The sequence below is a fragment of the Saccopteryx bilineata genome, chromosome 1, assembly GCF_036850765.1.
Source record: "Saccopteryx bilineata isolate mSacBil1 chromosome 1, mSacBil1_pri_phased_curated, whole genome shotgun sequence".
Taxonomy (NCBI): domain Eukaryota; kingdom Metazoa; phylum Chordata; class Mammalia; order Chiroptera; family Emballonuridae; genus Saccopteryx; species Saccopteryx bilineata.
The window spans coordinates 253705717-253725236 of NC_089490.1; the positions used below are offsets into that span (position 1 = coordinate 253705717).

The following is a 19520-nucleotide window of genomic DNA, read 5'->3' on the forward strand; positions in this document are numbered from 1 at the left end:
CCATATCTGTCTCCACCCAATGCAGAATGCATGCAGTTGCAATAAAGTACTATTTGGGGGAGGCAGCTTTATGGTCAATGCAGGGCATCGCGGCCGAATGCTTGGCACACTCATCTTTTAATGTGCAAGTCTGATTCTATGGCTGCAGTAGTTGCTTATCAATGTGAAGAGAGTTGAGAAGCCAGAGAACACATTTGCAGCTGCAGAGGTTGGCTTTCCAGTCTAAATACCCCGCAGGTGTAAGCGATGCTTGCTCATTCATTGCCCTCACCTATGGGTCGCTCATCAGCTCTGGGATGCTTCGTGCCTAGGGACGTATCCGTGGAAACCCATGTGTGCTCGTCAGCTGGGTTCTTCCAGGCTCTTCCGGGCGGCTGCAGGCACAAGTCAGACAGTGCCGTCTCAGCATGTTCGTTCTTCAACTGAATTACCTTACTGGGTTACCGGTCATCTGGGACGGTGGAAAGCTAGCTTCCGAGAATTCATTTTAATTCTATAAACAGAATGACTGTTGTGTAGTGCCACAGAGTTAATACCAGCATTTGAAGGAGAATGGAGGACATCTCAGCGCCAGAGTAATTCTAGTTTATCGTAGTGAGGACATCTTGAATGAAATCTGCAGAGGGAGTGATACTAATCCAGCATGGAAGCAGAGCAGGACCAGAGATTTCTCATCTCTGGAAAATTCAGTAGGGAAATGAACCCTGCTGTAGAGAAAATGTTCCAGCTAGCCTGAGTTGGAGCCCCGGCTTAGCCTCTTAACTGTGTACTGAGGGAGAGGTTAACTTTTTAATGTTCTTCCTTAGAAATAAAATTTACCTATAATGAAACGCACAAACCTTCAGTGTGTCCTTACATGTTTACCTGTGTGTACCCCTTATTAACCATAGGGCTGTGTAACATGTTCATCACCCTCCGGCCCCTTTCCAGTCAACCCCTTGTCCAGAGGTAACCGCTGTTCTAGTTTTTATCATCACAAATTAGATTGGTCTGTTCTTGAAATGTATATACTTGGCATCACAGAGTATACCCGTTTTCTGTCTCTGGCTTTAGATCAGCATAATGTCTGTGAGACTCACCCCTGCCGTGTGTATCAGCCGTTCACTCCTTTTTATGATGCAGTATTCTGCACCAGGTTATTTTTCCAGCTCCTTGTGGATGCATTTGAGCTTACTTTTTTTTTACAATAGTATGACTAAAGCTCCTGTCCACGTTCTTCTACAGTTCTTTTGGTGAACGTAAGCACACAGTTCTCTCAGGTGCATATGTACCTGGGAGAGGAATTGCTGGATCATATAGTGCAGGTGTGTTTACCTTTATTAGAAGCAGCTAGAGAGCTTCTCCACAACGATTGTACCGTTGAGCTCAGCAGCCCACACTGTGAGGGCTCCACAGCCTCGCCATCACCACTGTTGCTGGTGTATTTATTCTAGCTGTTCTCTGTGGGTTTAATTTATGTTTGCCTGGCAATCAGTGGTGTTGGGCACCTTTCCATGTGCCTGCGGGCCATTTCTTTCTTAGCCCATTCACCTGTCTACCCGGTCTCAGTCTTGCAAATGAGGCTCTTGGGCATGGTGGAAAGAAGACAGGATCCAGGGATGGTGGGAAGACAGGAGCAGGGTCATGAAAATGGCTTATTCTGAGGCTAAATTACAGTCGTTTGGGTCACTGATTATATTTATTAGGGTGACACTAGCTGCTTTTATAATCCTCAGAACATCAGTGGCTTAGCAAGTTGGAAGTATGTTTTTGCTCACCTGACTGTCCAAGGAGGGTGGTCCCAGCAGGTAGGTGGACTCTCAAATAGTGAAGTAGGACTCCAGGCCACTACTTTGTGGCTCTGCAGGCTTTGCTACGTGCCTGCAAGGTCTCTGTGCTCCTCTTCGTCCCTTCGGAGAAAGGGGAGAGCTGGGGTGGGGCAGGGAGGAGGGAGCTGGGTCAGACAAGAAAACGGCATGTACACCTGTTCTCACATCCCACTGCTGTGAGCATCCTGACATCTAACGTTAAGAGAGAAAATGGCCTGACCAGGTGGTGGCACAGTGGATAGATCGTCCGACTGGGATGCGGAGGGACCCAGGTTCGAGACCCCGAGGTTGCAAGCTTGAGCGCGGGCTCATCTGGCTTGAGCAAAGAGCTCACCAGCTTGGACCCAAGGTCGCTGACTCCAGCAGGGGTTACTCGGTCTGCTGAAGGCCCACGGTCAAGGCACATGTGAGAAAGCAATCAATGAACAACTAAGAAGTCGCAACACGCATGCTTCTTGATGCTTCTCATCTCTCTCCGTTCCTGTCTGTCTGTCCCTGTCTATCTCTGCCTCTGTAAAAAAAAAAAAAAAAAGAGAGAGAGAGAGAGAGAAAATGCAGCTTTCTACCCGGGAGCCTGCCTGTGGTGTGCCAGGGCTGAGGAGACCATGGGTTTCTCTGCTCACCTGAGTCATGACAAAGACTAACCTCTTTGATCTGCTTCAAAGAGCAAGGAATCTGTTAAGTGCTTAAGAGGATCTTAACCCTTCCTCCCATTCTCTGCATTCCGTAAGGTTTGGAGAGTGACCACAGAAGTCCAAGTAATAATAACTTTCTAAAACCCATTTCATGATGGCTTTAAAATGCTTTGGTGAAAGCTTTTCCCCGTTACAATTTTATCTGACATCGGATACTTATGAAAATAAATGTAATTTAGAATCAGGTAATCAAATCACTTTGTCTTAGCATTAATATTTTAGGACCTTGTGATTTTAAATTTTAAAAAGGTGGTCAAGCAATTTTTTTTTTGTGTGTGTGTGTATGTGACTTATTTGCAAACGGCTCCTAACCCTGTCCGTGGGGAAATGCCAAGCAAGCTGTTTTCTCCGAAGACACTCTGGATACATTTGGGAGTTGCTAAAATCATCGCACTGTTGTTTTGTGATGAAAATCCTCAAGCAGTTGTAAGAGAAAGATTGCCTTGAATCCTTTAAACCCTGGGTCACCTCGTCGTTCTAGCTCTTAAAGAGTCCAGTGCTCATCACTGATAGAGGACGGGAGGCAAAGCAGGGGAAGAAGGAAGGAAGGGGTCGGAAGGAATGAGCGTGAGCTGAGGGGTACCGACTAACCCTGCATGTGGGCTCCTCAGGCACCACACTTCCCCGGAGCAGCGCTGTCAACGGAACACATATGTGAGCCCCTATGATCAGTGCATCTCAGGTATCATTTCAACCTGCAAGTGATACAAAAATTATTAAGTTTTTTTTTTTGAGCTAAATCTTTGACATCCAGTGTGTATTTTACAATTCCACCACCCCTCAATTTGGATATTGTTTTCATTGGAGATACTTGCTCGATATTTAGATGCTATAAAATATACAAACGCATCATAATTTATGATTCACACACCCAAGTCGTTCCAAACACACATTAAAAGTTTTCTTGTGGCAGAGTCCTGTCTTGGTTTTTAAATTTAAACTCAGATGAATACGGGTCAATTTTCAAGGGCTCAGCAGCCCCGTGGGGCTTGTGGACTTCTAGATGGACGAGTGAAACCGTCCAGCTGGTGCTGAGTTCAGATGGTGAGCTCTGGGAAGGCAGGGACTTCTTGCCTGGCCCTGGGGAAAGTGCTTGAGGAATATCTGTGGTTTAAAACATCATCACTCCCATGTTAACGTATGCAGGGTTGAGAGTGTGGTTAATAAATAAGCTAACTTAGCTGAACAGATGAGGGAAAGCCAGTCTTCCAAAACTAAACCTGTGTTTCCAAAATTATTCCTGATGAGCCTTCAGTGTGAAGCTCTGGAGACCAGGGGGGTGCTCTGCCTTTGTTGGGAGGTGCCTCTTCCAAGTCCCGTGGCCGGCAGCTCCAAGAAGGTCCATGTTCATCTCCACGCAGTGGCCTGGGTAGACAGCTATGGGGGAAATACTCCAGCTGCCCTTCCCAGAATCCACTGGTTTGGAGTTGAGAAATGTAAACTAAAAGAAAACAAAGTCAAAACAATCAAGGTTGAAATTCTGAAAAAAAAAAAATCGTATATCCCCATCACATGTCGCTCTGAAGAGGAAACAATTTGTTGCTGTACACATCTGGTTTACAAAAAAATTGTCCCTCAGTGTGAAAAATGGACACTCTCTATTCTTGGAGGACGGGACTGTTCTGTGAGGACTGCGCAGATGTTACTGGTTGAGTGTTCCAGCCACGGGGCGTTGTGTCACTCAGACTTTCTTCCTTGATTCAATAGCTCTGGGGGCTTCCTCCCTGCATTCCTTTCTCATGAGAACCACATATTTCTGATGTGCATCCGCGGTGTCGTGCGCTGTCCCCCGCTTGATTCATGAGTGTGTCACGGCCAGCGGTTCACCCACTCCATGTCAGGGAGGAGCAGTTGCTCAACCCCGGCTGGGATGGAGAACAGGACCGTGGAAATCCTGGCTGACGGACTTCAGGACCCGGGTGTTCCCCAGCCATGCCTTCCAAGTCCCAGGACTCCAAGTCCTGGCAGGTGCGCAGCTGAGCCGCCAGGGGCTGGAGTCCTGGGTTAACCAACAATGCAAATGACAGTGACAGGAAGCCTTCATTTTATGGATACTGCCTTAAAAAAAAAAAAAAAAAAAAAAAGAGAGAAGTAGCAAAGCAGAATTTGATTTCTGGGAAATCCCTAACTACTCAGTATCCAGAAAACCAGAACAGCCCTGGCTTCATGGGCAATGGGTGGGTTTTCCCAGACTTCGACCAGAAAGCGCCACTATTGGTCACTGCGATGTGCAGTGTCTGAACCAGAACAACTCGTCAGATATACTCCCCCCTATGGAATGGCCTACCTGTTGGGGGTTCAGTGGGACCCCACAGGTGTGAGGGGTGTCTCACTGTTGCAGGAGCCCCAAACACAAGGGTCCTACAGAGTTAGGGCAGCTGGGACTGGGGAGGAAGAAGGGAGGGTGAGGGAAGGCTGCTCTCGCAGACGCCGTCCTGTCCCCCTCCAGACCTTGGACCTCGTACATCTCGGGGTGTGCCCTGTGTCTGCTGCCCTGTCCTGCTGCCATGCCTCTGTCCACGACCCCTGCAGGGCTGAGCTCAATCGCTGACTGCTCCATGTGGCCCCTCTGAGCTGCCCCGGCAAAGGGAAATGCCGGCCCTGAGCCTTCCCGTGTGATCCTCCCTTCTGTCCTTGTCTCGTTGAGGAGGGACTGTCCATTCCTGCATCTGCCTTACGATGACATTGTCATCTTGCCAGCAGGCCAAACACACACAGCCTCCCTAGCAGCAGAGAATGCTAATCGCTGTTCACAGAACGAGAGGTCCTGCAACTGACCTGGCAGGTGGGAGATGGAGCCCTGCCCGGGGAGGGATTAAGTGGAAGGGTTAAGTGGCGGTCAGTAGACTGCACTTGCTCCGTCTTCCAAAGCCCTGTACTCTCTCCCCGGACTTGAAAATCTAGACGGAGGACTGAAACCATCAATATGCTCAATTATAAAAGAAATCTTACTTGCTTTTTATTCAGAAAGCCTTTTTTGTTGGGCGCCTCCCAGCTGTTACCTTTTCTTTTCCCGAACAGTTGACACTTGGAAATGATTTGTATTGACTCATTACGATTTTATTTCCACCTCCTTATATTTTCTCAAAACCAAGTTACTCACAAGCCTCTCTGTGACCTCAGGAATGCTCTGGTTGCAAGGAGCAAACATTAGCTCAATCCAGCTGTGACCAGCCACAGGTTGTCCCAGCGATACCATAGGCAATGTTCTGGACACGGCGGGCAGGCAGTGCGCCACACAGCACCTGGGAAGTTGGGTGCTGGACTGTCCCTCATCACGTGGATTGTCACCTTTGCTCTTCTCCGCTCTCTAGTTAACCTTCCTTCCAGCACACCTGACACATGGCAGCCAGCATCCCTGACCTGATGCTCCGCGGCTGTCCAGCTGCCTTGCCTGCATTCCCAAGTGAGAGCAGCTGCCAGACCAGCCTGGCCCATGAGCCCCATGTCACCTGGTGTCGGGGCTCGGTGGCTAACCACAGGCATGTATTCTCACACAGTTCTGGAGGCCAAAAGTCCAAAATCAAGCCAGCTCCTTCTGGAGGCTGAGACAGAGACTCTGCATGAGGCCTATGTCCTCGCTGCTGGTGGGGACGCCTACTCCAGTCTCTGCTTCTGTGTGTCTCTGTGTCTGGCTCTTCTGTCTCTGATAGGGACAGTGGTCATTGGCTGCAGGGCCCAGCCTAATCCAGGACGGGCACATCTAGGGATCCTTACCTCAGTGACATGTGGGAAGACCACTTTTCAAATAAGGTCATGTGCTGAGGTTCTGGGTGCACGGTACCTTCCAGGGTCCAACACGGATGGGGACCCATGACAGGAGGTGTGGTCAAGGCGCTGCAGGGCCCATCCCCCGTGCCAGGAAATGCCTGGCTCCTGCATGTCTCTACCAGGAACGTTGTTACTTTACACTGTAATTCTGTACATTTGTCTCTAAGTAAAGTGCGCTGCTGAGATGTCCCTTCCTCTCAGTGGCCCTCTGGGACCTTTCTCCCCAGGGCGGCGGCACCAACTCCCCCGCGTCTCCGGGAACTTTCTACGCACGCCCTGCGCACACCAGCGCTGGCCTCTCGGGTGGACAGCACCCTGTTGACAGGTCTGTTTTCCCACTTATGCTGTGAATTTTTCCTGGGTGGGACCTCCGCCTTCCTCCACCCTGTTTCCACTGCACCCAGCCCAGAACCTGACTTTGAATTGTGTCCGTAGGTCAAGCTTCTTCTCCTCCAACCTCAGTGTTGCTTTATCCAAGTATCCAGTCATGTGTCACTGTTCATGGGTGGGTGGGGATGTGAGCTGAGAAGTGCACATTAGGTAGTGCCGTCGTTGTGCAAATACCACCGAGGGCACTCACACACACCTAGGTGGTATACTACTGCACACCTCGGCTGTGTGGTCTAGCCTCGGCTGCAAGCCTGTGCTGAGTACTATAGGCAGTTGTCACACTGTGTTAAGGTTTGTGCATCCAAACATATCTAACCATAGAGAAGGTCCAGGAACAATTTGGAATGAAAGATGGAAATGGTGCACTGCACAGGGTGGTTACCAGGGACAGAGCCTGCAGGACTGGACGCAGCTCTGGGTGCATCAGGGGCTGAGCAGTGGGGGGTGTGCAGGCCAGGATATACTGTTCATGACTGGAGACTTTATTAACACTGCGCACTTAGGTGCACAATGTATAAAAAATGTTTTTTCTTCCTTTATAAACTTATAAATTCAACTTTCTGACTCTTGTGATAATAGCATAGCTTAAAAACAAACATTTAACATCTCTACAAAAATATTTACTTTCTTTATAGTCTTATTTTATAAGCCTTGTTATTTTTTTTATTTAAAAACTTCTTTTTAAGTGAGAGGAGGGAAGAAGATAGTGAGACAGACTCCTGCATGAGCCCCGATCAGGATCCACCTGGGGCCGATGCTTGAATCAACCGAGCTATCCTCAGTGCCTGGGGCTGATGCTTGGACCAACCAAGCCACTGGCTGCGGGAGGGGAAGTGGTAAAGAAGGGGGAGAGGGAGGGGAAGAGAAGCAGATGGGTGCTTCTCCTGTGTGCCCTGATTGTGGATCAAACCCAGGACGTCCATTCTACAACCTTTTTAAAGTTTTAATTCTTTTTTTATTTTACTCTTTAAACATTTTTTTTTGTTGGTAAAAACTGTGACACAAACCCACACATTGACATAAGCTACACGGGGTCATGATCTCAGTATCACTCTCCTCCTCCGCACCCTGTCCCACTAGGAGGTCTCCATGGGCAACAACACGCACAGAGCTGTCATCTCCTATGACAACAACGCATAGTGTCTCCTGAGGGACCAGTCCTGGGGCTCTGCATCAGGAGGTGTCACTCTGTTCAGAAATGTGTCCGTGGTTGGCTTGCTTGGTTTGTCTCTCTTTTTCATTGTAGGTTTCCTTCTAAGCAGACAGTGCACAGTGAACATCCCTGTGCCTTCAGGAAAGCCCTTCAGTGTTGGGGCACCTGCAAAAGCTCCTGTCAAACCCCTGCTGAATTTTCCCAGGGGCTCTTCTTGTCTTTTTCGTTGCTATTCGCATTTGTCTTGCCTCTTTCCCAGCTCGGCAGTCCTGTTCCAGCTCCAACGCCGCCTCACTAGTCAGTTCCCTGGGAGCCTCCTCTCAGGGCTCCTCGGGGTCGTCCCATCCACACCAGGGTGAAGTGGGTTGCCATCCCAACTATGGTCTTGCTGAGTTTTGCAGCCTCCTCATCCTTGGCCAGTCCTTCGCAGTCATAGACAAACCCTTTGAGGGTCTTCTTCCAGACACCGGTCATGCGCTCCTTGGAGACATCACCCCAGGCCCAAGCCAGGTCCTTGATGCAGTCATAGATGTTAAGGCCCTTCCAGAGTGTCACCAGTGTCTTCTCAGTGTCTTCTTCAGGTGCAGTGACAGCCTGGTCACAGGTCCCCTTCAGAGAGTAAGAAGGCCTTTCAAGCTGCTGTCACCCCTCAATCCATTGGTTAGATCAGAGAGGTGATATTTGAAGGGAGAAACACCATTTCGATTTGGGGATAAAGATCACCAATAAAAGGAGGATGCCGGGAGCATTATCAGCATGGAGCAAATCTTGAAAGGCACATGATTCTCCAAACAGTGCTTCTCCCTTTCATTGGTGTGGCCATTCAGGAGGGCCTCATGGAGGAGGAACAGAGACATCCATGATTTCTCACTGCTCCTGCAGGGCACTGGCCGTGTGTGCTCACTAAAGTGCCTGCAGCCCCTGGGCTTCTCACTGTGCCAGGTCACGGAGGGTGTCAATCTGTAGGCTGTGACATTGGCCCCAAGGAGCACTGTTAACCAGTATTTAAAAGCCTTGAGACCTGGCATTGACTTGGCCTCTGTATGCGTGGAAGTTCTTCCCAACATCCGTTTCTGGAACAGGGAGGTTCCATCCACAGGAGTGATGGCTCTGGTGAGTCATTTTCCTCCAGTCAGCCCATCCAGAGTTCCCCAAAATTCTTCAGTGGCCTTCACACCAGCAACTTGCTGACTCACCGCTCACTTTTACACTGTGTAACGGGTGATGGTTCATGAATCATGGACACCACTCAGAGCCAGAAGGAGACTCAGCACCATAATCGGGTCCAGCCTTTGCTTTCAACATCACAAACACATTTTTGCTTTGGCCGTGGCCATCAGTTGTGGTGCTGAGGGGCGGGGGGGGGGGCATGCTTCTGTCTGGTCTTCAATCCAAGTCATTAGAAGTTCCTCCATGTCTGCTCTGGGCCCTTCTCGAAGTTTTGTGAGTCTCCTTGCCTTCGATGAGGCAGACCCTTCAACAGTTTTTATGAAACATGTGAGACTGGGTAAAATATCATTTTTTTTTAAGTGGGAGGAGGGGAGATACAGGGACAGACTCCCACATGCGCCCTGACTGAGATGGCTGGCAACCCCCATCTGGGGCTGTGCTTGCAGCCAAGCTATTTTTAGCACCTCAAGCGGAGACTCCACAGAGCCATCCTCAGTGCCTGGGGCTGACGTACTTGAATCAGAGCATGGTTGCGGGAGGGAAAAAGAGAGAGGGATAGAGAAAGAAGGAGGAGGGGTGGAGAGGCAGATGGGTGCTTCTCCTGTATGCCCTGGCTTGGAATCAAACCTGGGACATCCACATGCCCAGGTCGACGCTCTACCACTTAGCCAACTGGTCAGGACCTGGGCAGTATATATCTTGTTTTAAAGTTTAGGTTGGGTTTCTTCCCTTTCATATTATAATCTCTCGGTCTTTTTAATTTTTTTCATGATTTTTAAAATAACAAAAGGATACAAAATTAGAGTGCTCGAAGGCATCCCAGAAATCATCAGATTTAACCCTTTGAGTTATAGAAAACTGAGACTGTGGGTCAGGCTGCCTTGGCACTCTTCCTGGCTCCACCTTCGGACAAGCTTCTCAATGGTTTTGGTCTCAGTTTCCCCATCTGTGAAGTGGGAATAAAAATATTACTTCTGTCATCGGATTGTTGTGGAGATTGAGATAATTAAAGTTCTTAGGACTCAGCCTGACACGTCGTAAGGAAGGGGTCTACGTATTATGAAGTATCCCAGATTATTGTTATAAGCTGAAAAATGAATGGTTTAGCTGGGGGTCCCACTTCTCAGTTCAGTGTGTTCTTCTTTAGACATAAATAAGAGCTGTAAACTTCTTTGCTGAGCCAGCCACTATTCTGTTCTTTTCTTGCCTCTTTCTTTGTTTAGAAATAATTGCATTACTGCATATCTCTCCCTTCAAGCTAAAGATGTGTAGTCCCACCATCTCAGGGCTGACCGTGTTTGACAGGCTTTTCTGAATAGAAAATTTGACGTTTAGCCTTTGCCTTCCTTGTTTATGATGCTTTCCGGAGGCACTCCCCCCCCCCCCCACGTGCTGTGAGCAGCCTCACAGAAGCAGAACGGTGTCTGCACTTAACAATAATGCACTCCACTTCCCAGCTTGAGTGGGGTAAGTGGCACCCTGGGCTTTAAAAGTGGGCCCAGGGTGGGCTGAGCTTTAAAAGCTCAGAACAAACCCCAGAGGAGCAGAGAGGAAACACTCACGCAGCTCCGTGTGGATGCTTCCAGCGCCCTCCCTCCGGGTCCTGGCTCCTGCTGTCCAGGACAGGGCACCCTTGATGCAGATCCTTCGCACCAGCAGGACATCTTGGGGTCACTGCCAGATACAGGGAGGTGAGTGCCACCCTCACTTACATGAATCCCTGAGGAGGAAGCCTCTCTTTTCTGTTATGTGCGGGGCTCTCTCTGCTTTACTCAGTGAAGTTAAGGGTCAGAACCAACCATTGGATTATTCCTGGGTTGTTGATGGCTGCAGGACACCTACATCTTTGGGTAGTTGATGCCTTACAGCGCTGGCGTGGGGCTGGGGGGTCACGGGGGTCAGCGTGCGTCAGGGGCTGGAGAAACACATGAACATAACAGTGTGCATCTGGAGACTCACGGCTAGAGGAAACCAGACGTAGGAGATGCAGAGGAGAACCCTTTGTGCCCTTGTATCTGCTGTCAGGAGGGCTGAGAGGGCAGAAAACTGCTGCTTGATTTTGGCGGGAAGAGTCCAGGTGCCGGAATAAGACAGCCATGGGTTGGAATCCCAGCTGGGCCACTTAAAAGCTGTACCAGTTTTGGGCTGGTTACAGATAACCTCGCCAAGCCTCAACCTCTGTATCTGTTGAGTAGAGATTAAAAAAACCAACTATATGAGGGTGTGATCTTGTGAAGCCGTTGGCCTCACGGTTGCATTTGTACGAGCCTGGCTGACAGCTGTCCCAGATGTTCTCCATGGGAGGCAGCTGCACCGTATCTGGTGCAGCTTGAACCTCAGTGTCATTATCCAACAGCTCTATTTATTTTTTTAATTGAAGTATAGCATTATTTTAGTTTTAGGTGTACACTGTCGTAATTCAACATTTGTGTGTATTTAAAAATGCTCACCACAGTAAGTCTAGTTAACATCCCTCACCAGACATAATTACAGGGTTTTTTTTTTCTCTTGAAATTTTAGGATCTATCATCTTGGCAGTTTTCAAATATACAATACAGTGTTATTAACGGCCACCAGGCGAATAGTTCTTACTCTCACCTTGGGCTCGGTGCATACTCAGTTTCCTCCTGCAAAAGAAGAAAGGTGCTATTAGTTCATTGGGCTGCAGTTGCCAATATTTGACTGTTTTTTGACATAAAAATAGTAATTTTATGAGAGCCGACCTACAAGTCTGCCTCGTTTATCTCAAAGGCAACCAACATCAAACAAGACAATATATATATGAAAGTGCTTTGTAACTATAAGGCCGTCATCATTATTATTGTTATTATTACTTAACAGAGAATGAGAGCAGGGCCCCCTTGGGCTGGACCAGTGAGAGTAACTAACGCTCTGGACTAGATCGGACTGGTCTGTGAGGACTGGGGGCGGGGGGCTGGCCCAGGTTGGCAGCTCACCCCTTGCTGGCCCTGGAGTTGACAGAGCGCTGTCTCTAGAATCCACTCCTCCTCCTTGGCCCGTCCTTTAAGGAGCCCATGCCTGCGCCGCACGGTGGCCCCAGGGTACCCGTGTGTGTTAGTGGAGAAATGCAGGAATGGGAGTGGAAGCAGGTCCGCCCTCCCCAAACGCACAGTGGTGCACTTTTATGCAGGAGCTCTCAGGGGACTCAGCGTCTAGGATGCAGTCTTGAAGGGGAACTGCTGAACTGCCGCAGGACAGCCCACAGAGACTGTGTGCGATGGGAGGTTACCAGAGGGCACCACGGCCACACTCTGTTCTTTGGTTTTGGTCACCTGATGCAGTACGTGGTGTGGGAAGGTGGGGAACATGAACATGCTGAAGTTTTTCGCATGGCCTGACACTGGCAGTGTCCCTGCCTCCGGTTTCTCCCTCACCCTGTTGCCAATGTGTCCACAGCCGGCAGTGATGGCCGGAGTTTGTGTCCAGCCATTTGCTCCTCACAGTAGTGATGCCTGCATCACACCTTTAAAGATAATCACCACTGTTCCTTACGTGCCGTCACAGAGTATTTGAAGAGCCCTTTTGTCCAGCAGGGAATGTCCACAGTGTGCTGGGGGAATTCTAGGACTCCGTGAATGCTCTACCCGAGGGAGGTCCCACTGAGGAGAAACTGTCTATGTCTGGGAAGTGACCTCTCAGTGAAGGTCAGTTGTTCAAAGCTGCTGGTGACTCAGGGCATGCCTGTGATGGCTTGGTGGCTTTCCTGGCAGCCGTGGTGAGGTCTGATGGTGGCATGTCCCTCCAGGCACAGGAAATGTCCCTTCCTGCCACAGATGGTCCTGGAGAAATGCTGCCGAAGGTGTCTTTTCCCTATCAGTGTCTTACATTCGTGGCGACCTCTCCTTTCTGTTCGCCCCATCTCCTCCCACTCAGGCCGTGGGTGGCCAGATAGATTCCTGCATGTCCACGACAGTGGTGATTCTCCAGGTTTCCCCGATGTCCTTGGCTGCAGTTGGAGTGAGCTGCAGGGTGCCACCTACCTCTTGATTGACGCACACCCGCCGACAATTCCGGTGGCCCCTGTGCAACGACTGTGTGGATAAACTCTTGATTGAACTTATTTCTGAGTTGCTGGGAGGCACCCACGTTTGTTCCCATTTACACCAACAGTCATCACCGTGGTGGTCGTCTGGTGAGTGAGTGTGAGGGTTGGGAGCAAGGGCCCGGGCGGCCCAGAGAGCGTTCCAATGGAAAGGGGTTCGTCACCCCCACGGTGCTGCTGGCTCCCCTCAGTCACCCCTCCCCTCGGGTGCTCTGTGCTCCGCTCTAGTTACAGTACTCACCAGGTGGCAGGTGCAGTTACCAGTGATCCATGCTCATCTCTGCAGGTAGATCAAGTCTTCCTCCTTCTCAGACCTTCTGCAGGGCTAGGACGTAGAGTTGTCAGCAGCAGTGACTCACTCTGCAGTTTGCCGCCCCCTCTGCCCCCTTCTCTTTGTTAGAGACCACTAGAATGGAGGTAGGGACAGGCTCTTTTTTTAGTCTAAGCAGCTCATGTGTGGCTAGACCGTGCTGAATGCATAAGACAACACCTGAGGTCACCAGCTAATTCCTGAGAGTGCCAGGGTCAGCCCGCAGGACTTGCCAACCTCTAGAACACCACAGTCTTCAACCACCACAACGGTGAGCATTGTCTCTCAGTGTAACTTACTATTGAGGTTTTCAAAGGTTTTTTCTTTTCGTGTGTGTGGGGGGGTATGGGCAGACAGGAAGGGAGAGAGATGAGAAGCATCAACTCAGTGTTGCAACACCTTAGTTGTTCATTGATTGCTTTCTCATATGTGCCTTGACTGGGAGGCTACAGCAGAGCCAGTGACTCCTTGTTCAAGCCTGCGACCTTGGGCTCAAGCCAGCAAACTCTGGGCTTAAGTCAGCGACTATGGGGTCATGTCTATGATCTCACACACAAGCTGGCAACCCCGCACTCAAGCTGGTGAGCCCATGCTCAAGCCAGATGAGCCCGCATTCAAGCTGGTGACCTTGGGGTTTCAAACCTGGGTCCTCAGCATCCCAGGTCGACTTTCCACTGCGCCACCACCTGGTCATGCTTCTTTTTTTTTTTTAATTTCACAAATAATAGGTGAGTATTTTCATTGTGAAGGAGTCAAGCAATAGCTACCACCAATTACAAATATTTTATATACCAATATTTTAGGCAATATTTAGTATTGATAAAATTTTATTATTATTAATTTTAATTTTCATTGATTTGAGAGAGGAAGAGAGAGAAGCATCAATTCGCCATTCTGCTTAGTTATGTATTTATTGATTGCTCCTCATATGTGCCCTGACTGGGGGTTGAACCCATGACCTCTCTCTTGCATGCTAGGATGATGTGCCACCCAGCCAGGGCCTGACAAAATTAACAAAATACAAAACCTCATCTCAGTATCACCAATTTAGCTTTAGCATCTGGTGTTATTCATTTAGTTAATTACAGAGACTGAGCATCCTGGCTTGTCTGGTCTTCATGTTTGGGTCTCCTTCCTTCTCACAATGCTTTTTAGGACTTGTAAAAGCATGTCTTCTGATTAACAGATGGAGAAAATTAAGACAACATTCTTAATAATTAAATATTTAAAAATGCTATTTGTGTTACAATTATTTTTTAAAGCCCACACTTATTCTTCATTGTAAATTAAAATTTTTTCCCTTTAGGTTTGGAACTCATTTAAATGAAAATGGTCCATTCTTGAGGGAATAGCTACAGTATTGAGTAATAGGTGATCACTACTGCTGTTACACAACCTAGTCTCTCATTGTTTTGGGATGGTATTTTCCTTAATATAGATCCAGGTTCTCATTATGTTTTATTGCTCTAGGCATTTTTAATTAGTCAAGATTTCGATGGGTTTGTATATGAGACAATTTGCTGGTTGCGATTTTCCCCAGAAATGCTGCATGTGAATGTTTCGCTGATGATTAATTTTGTTGACAGCTCTCTCTCTCTCTCTGTCTCTGTCTCTGTCTCTCTCTCTTTTTTCATAATGAGCTGGCAGATGAAATGCAGCGTCATTTTATTTCTTCCTGACATGAAGTATTGCTTTTGTGTTTGCCTTATCCCGCCGTCTCATTGGGGAAAAGAGGAGGAGCCACACAACCTTTGGTTCTAATTAATTCCACACATGATCTGGGATGTCTTGCATGCACCAGGCACGGCCTTAAATACTCAGCCTTCCAAGAGGGCGAGGGGAAGCCTCACTGTGCAGACGCTGCCTCTGTGTAAGCAACCAACAGGTACACTGCTCGATGCACTCCAGTGTGACAGGCGCAAAGGCATAGACGGCAGACATAGCGGGATGGGGACAGGGGACCCGCTGGCCAGCGCTCCATAAGGGAGTTCAGGGAGGGGTTTAGCCTTGATATGGCTCTGGAAGGGTAGATGGATTTGCCAGGAATGGGGGAGAGGACATTCTAGGCAGAAGATGCTGTGTGGGCAGAGTGTGGAGATGTGAGATGTCCCGGTGCTTTGGGGAAATGATGTTTGTGCTGTTTGTGCTTGGGAATGGAGGCAGAGGTCAGAGGACAGGCTCGGATCCATGGACCCTGCCGCGCTTCCCTCCTGGGGTGTGTTCTGGCCATCAGTGTACTTGTCGTATTACCCAGCAGAGTGAATTGCAGACAAAGTAAAATGTCAACGAGGGTTGATGGAGTAGTTATAAAGGGACCTAGGGGACCAGAGTCAGAAATATAAAATAAGATTTAAAAATGAAAGACTCATTCCCAACACTCTCAGAATCGGTCCCAGGAAACAGAATTGTTGAAGAGATGAGAACAAACTAACCCTTGACTGCTGACATTTTCAGCTCATGCCCCCGCCTGCCTGCATGAACTTGGGGACCATGGGGACCTTGGCGCTGTGGGTGCTTCCTGTGCTCTGCGGATTCAGCCTGGCAGGTAGGTTGGCTGTGCCATTCCATGGATGATGTGACTCTTATTGCCTTCCGTGGACAAGAATTGTTCACTTGAGAGCGGGAGAGTTCTGTGAACTCCCTGAATTTGTGTGTGTGTGTGAGTGTGCATGTTGATGTATGTTTATGTATGTGCAGACTTGGCAAGGTGGCCTAGCATATCTTCAAAGGGAGATATGAGCCCCCTGAAAAAGTTCACTGTTTTAGAGTAATGATAAGTTCTATTGCTTTTATTTACTTATTTTTAAGTGAGAGCAGGGGAGGCAGAGAGACAGACTCCTGCATGCACCCTGACTGAGATCCACTCAGCAAGCCCCCTACTGGGTGATGCTCTGCCCATCTGGGCCATTGCTTCACTGCTGAACAACCAAGCTATTTTAGTGCCTGAGATGAGGCCATGGAGCCCCTCAGTGCCCGGGGCCAACTTACTCGAACCATTCGAGCCATGGCTGCAGGAGGAGAAAAGAGAGAAACAGAGAGAAAGGAGAGAGGGAGGGGTGGAGAAGCAGATGATCGCTTCTCCTGTGTGCCCTGACTGGGAATTGAACCCGGGATGTCCATATGCCAGGCCAATGCTCTACCACTGAACCAACTGGCCAGGGCTGAAAAGTGCTATTTCAGTAGTTTTTGTGTTAAGTGTAATGGCTTCATATAAAAACACACACATAAAAACAAAAAAAATGTATAATTTTCACATTATTTACATTAAATCCCGACTATAAAGGAAAATGATAAAAAAAAAGCACACATCTCTAACCGTGGTCCAACTCAAGGCGATGGGCCTAATATCCATATAGGAACTTGTAGATCTAAGGTACATTCATTTGATTACATCGTACACTAAAATTTTTCTTTAAGGCCAAAGGGGCAATGGTGGGTATTGGGCACTGGGAAGGTAGAGAGGGCATCACAGAGTGTACTGGTCTGCTAGAGCTGCCACAGCAAGGCAGCTACGTTCTTATTGTCTGGAGGCTGGAGGTCCAAGACCAAGGTGCCTGCAGGGCTGATCCCCCTGACATGTCTCTCCTCAGCTCACAGAGGACCTCTACCTTGCTGCTTCCTCATATGGTCATCCCTCTGTATGTCTTTTTTTTGTGTGTGTGACAGAGAGAGAGAGAGAGAGTCAGAGAGAGGGACAGATAGGGACAGACAGACAAGAAGGGAGAGAGATGAGGAGCATCAATTCTTCCTTGTGGCTCCTTGGTCTCCTTAGTTGTTCATTGATTGTTTTCTCTTATGTGCCTTGACCAGGGGGCTCCAGCAGAGTGAGTGACCCCTTGCTCAAGCTAGAGACCTTGGGCTCAAGCCAGCGATCTTTGGGCTCAAGCCAGCAATCATGGAGTCATGTCTATGATCCCACCCTCAAGCCAGCGACTCTGCACTCAAGCTGGTGAGCCCGTGCTCAAGCCAGCAACCTTGGGGTTTTGAACCTGGGTTCTTCACATCCCAGTCCAATGCTCTATGCCACCACCTGGTCAGACCCTCTGTATATCTTAATCTCCTCTTCTTATAAGGACACCTGTCAGAAGGGATTAGGGACCCCCCTGATGGCCTCATGTTAACTAGTACCTCCTCAAAGGTCCTTTCTTCATACACAGTCACCTTCTGGGGTTAGAGCCTTAACACAGGAATCTGCGGAACATAATTCAGTCCATCGCATGTCATGACCAGGGGTTGACAAGAGGGTGTATGTGACCCGCAGATAATGAGAATGCATTCCAGACCTCTGTTCCCACGTAGGGCCCCTCCTCTGCCCCTGGGGTGTGGCTGTGGCACTCAGGAGCCTCACAGACAGTAGGGGCAGGCAGGCCTGTGTTTCTGTCTCTCTTAGCTGCTCCCGGCCAGCTCAGACATCAACAGTTACCCCAGCTGTCCACGTACAGTTCTAGGATGGTGTGCCTCATGTTTCTATTCACTCACCCTTTCTCTCCGTTTGTCTTTTTCTATCCTCTATCTCTGTCTCCTTACCACATTTTACTTATACCACCGACAACATAACTGGCTCCAGTTGGCAACCGGCTTCCCTTCTCCGATATTCCTCCTTCGCCTCTGCTCAGACATGCTCTTCTGCTTCAAGGCACGTTCTAAACCGCTGACTTGTCAACGGCGCCCAAGTGGTGTGAGCAGAGAGGGTTAAAGAGGGATGGAGGACAGCTGTTGGATTTTGAACACTTTTCCTCTTGCACATGGGAAATGCTCCAAGAAGCAAGACTTTTCTCCCAATCTCTCATCCAGAAATATTAACGGACGTTTCCTTTTATTGCTACAAATAGAGGAAGTAGCTATTTCTACAACAGAAGCGGAATGTAGTTTTGGCAGTGTTTGAAGGTGTGAGGGAAGGATGGATGTGTGCGAATGGTCAATCTAGCCTTTAGTGGTCTCTTTTTTTCCCCTAAATCTGTTTTTGAATACTTTTGGGTTTATAGAAAATTTGTGAAGAGTCCAGGGAGTCCTTATGTACCCTCAGCCATTCCCCATTGTTAATATCTTATAATACCATAGACCATTGGACAAAGCTAGGAAACAGATATCGACTGATTAAATCCCAGGTTTTATTTGGGTTTCGCTAGTTTTTCCATTGATGTTCTCTTCCTGTTCCAGGATTGAACTGTCACATCTCCTTAGTCTCTTAAATTCTGTGACAGTGTCGTGGTTTTTCCTCATTTCCCAAGACCTTGACAGTCTTGAGGGGTACTTGCTGATGCTACTAGATTTTTCTAAAAATGATAACAGAAGGGGAGTGTGCTTTGTTGTTTTGTCACCATTTTACACTCAGTTGGGGACAGTCTTCTGGGGTCGGGTGGATACGCCAACTGCAAGCAAGTCTAATAAGATATAACATGGGCACACGGGTGCCAAGAAGGAGAAGGCAGAGCAGGTGACAGATAGGGTCGGCCGGCCGTGGCAGCTGCGTTATGTAAAGTAAAGGTAGCCCACAGGCGAGGGACTGCGCCAGACAACCGAGGCTGGACGTGCCGGTCACAAGTCAAGCAAGAGAGTAAAAGGGCAGCCTAACATTGTCTGCTGACTTGGTTTCCTTTCCATCCAAGTTCCCTCCAACCCCCTAATGTGTAACATAAGAAGTTTAAAATGGCCTGAGCTAGATATGCTGAATTAGATTGTCAGGAGGACACAAGAGACGAAGAGGAAAAGCTGCTGTGGAAATGAATTCCTTCCCCAGGTCTCAGAATCCTGGGTGTTTGGAGAAGGCTGTGTATTTCAGACAGACAGACTCTCCATGTCTACCCAGGTAAGTAGGAGCCTAGCTGAAGGAGCCTCTACCATCCTAAGATACCACCATCTCAACATGGGGTTTTTGGTGTGCAGGGGCAGAGGGAAGAGAGAAGGGGCAATCATGACCTCACACTAAACGCTCCTCTCACATCAATGGCCAGAGCAACGTCAAGAGGGTGCGAAGCTAAGGTCTTCCCACACGTCCAGGAAGAAGAGACATTGATGAGGACTGGGAATATTGCTGAACACTTATTTTATTTTTTACAACATCTTTCTATAATACCAGGGTAGGGGATCAGAATATGCCATCCCCAAACATGCCACTTCGACATAAATTATTTGGGTCTGGAGACAAATGAGAATCAAT

General features: G+C 48.6%; 1 protein-coding gene across 4 annotated transcripts in view; it reads left to right on the forward strand.

Annotated features, from left to right (window-relative positions):
- Positions 1-15850: 15850 nt before the first annotated feature.
- Positions 15851-19520, forward strand: part of IL31RA (interleukin 31 receptor A) — a 35877-nt gene continuing 32207 nt past the window's right edge. For all 4 annotated transcript variants that reach the window (XM_066253560.1, XM_066253562.1, XM_066253564.1 and 1 more), the window contains exon 1: positions 15851-15905. In XM_066253560.1, coding sequence (XP_066109657.1) covers positions 15851-15905 — 55 coding nt within the window. The remainder of the gene's footprint in view (positions 15906-19520) is intronic.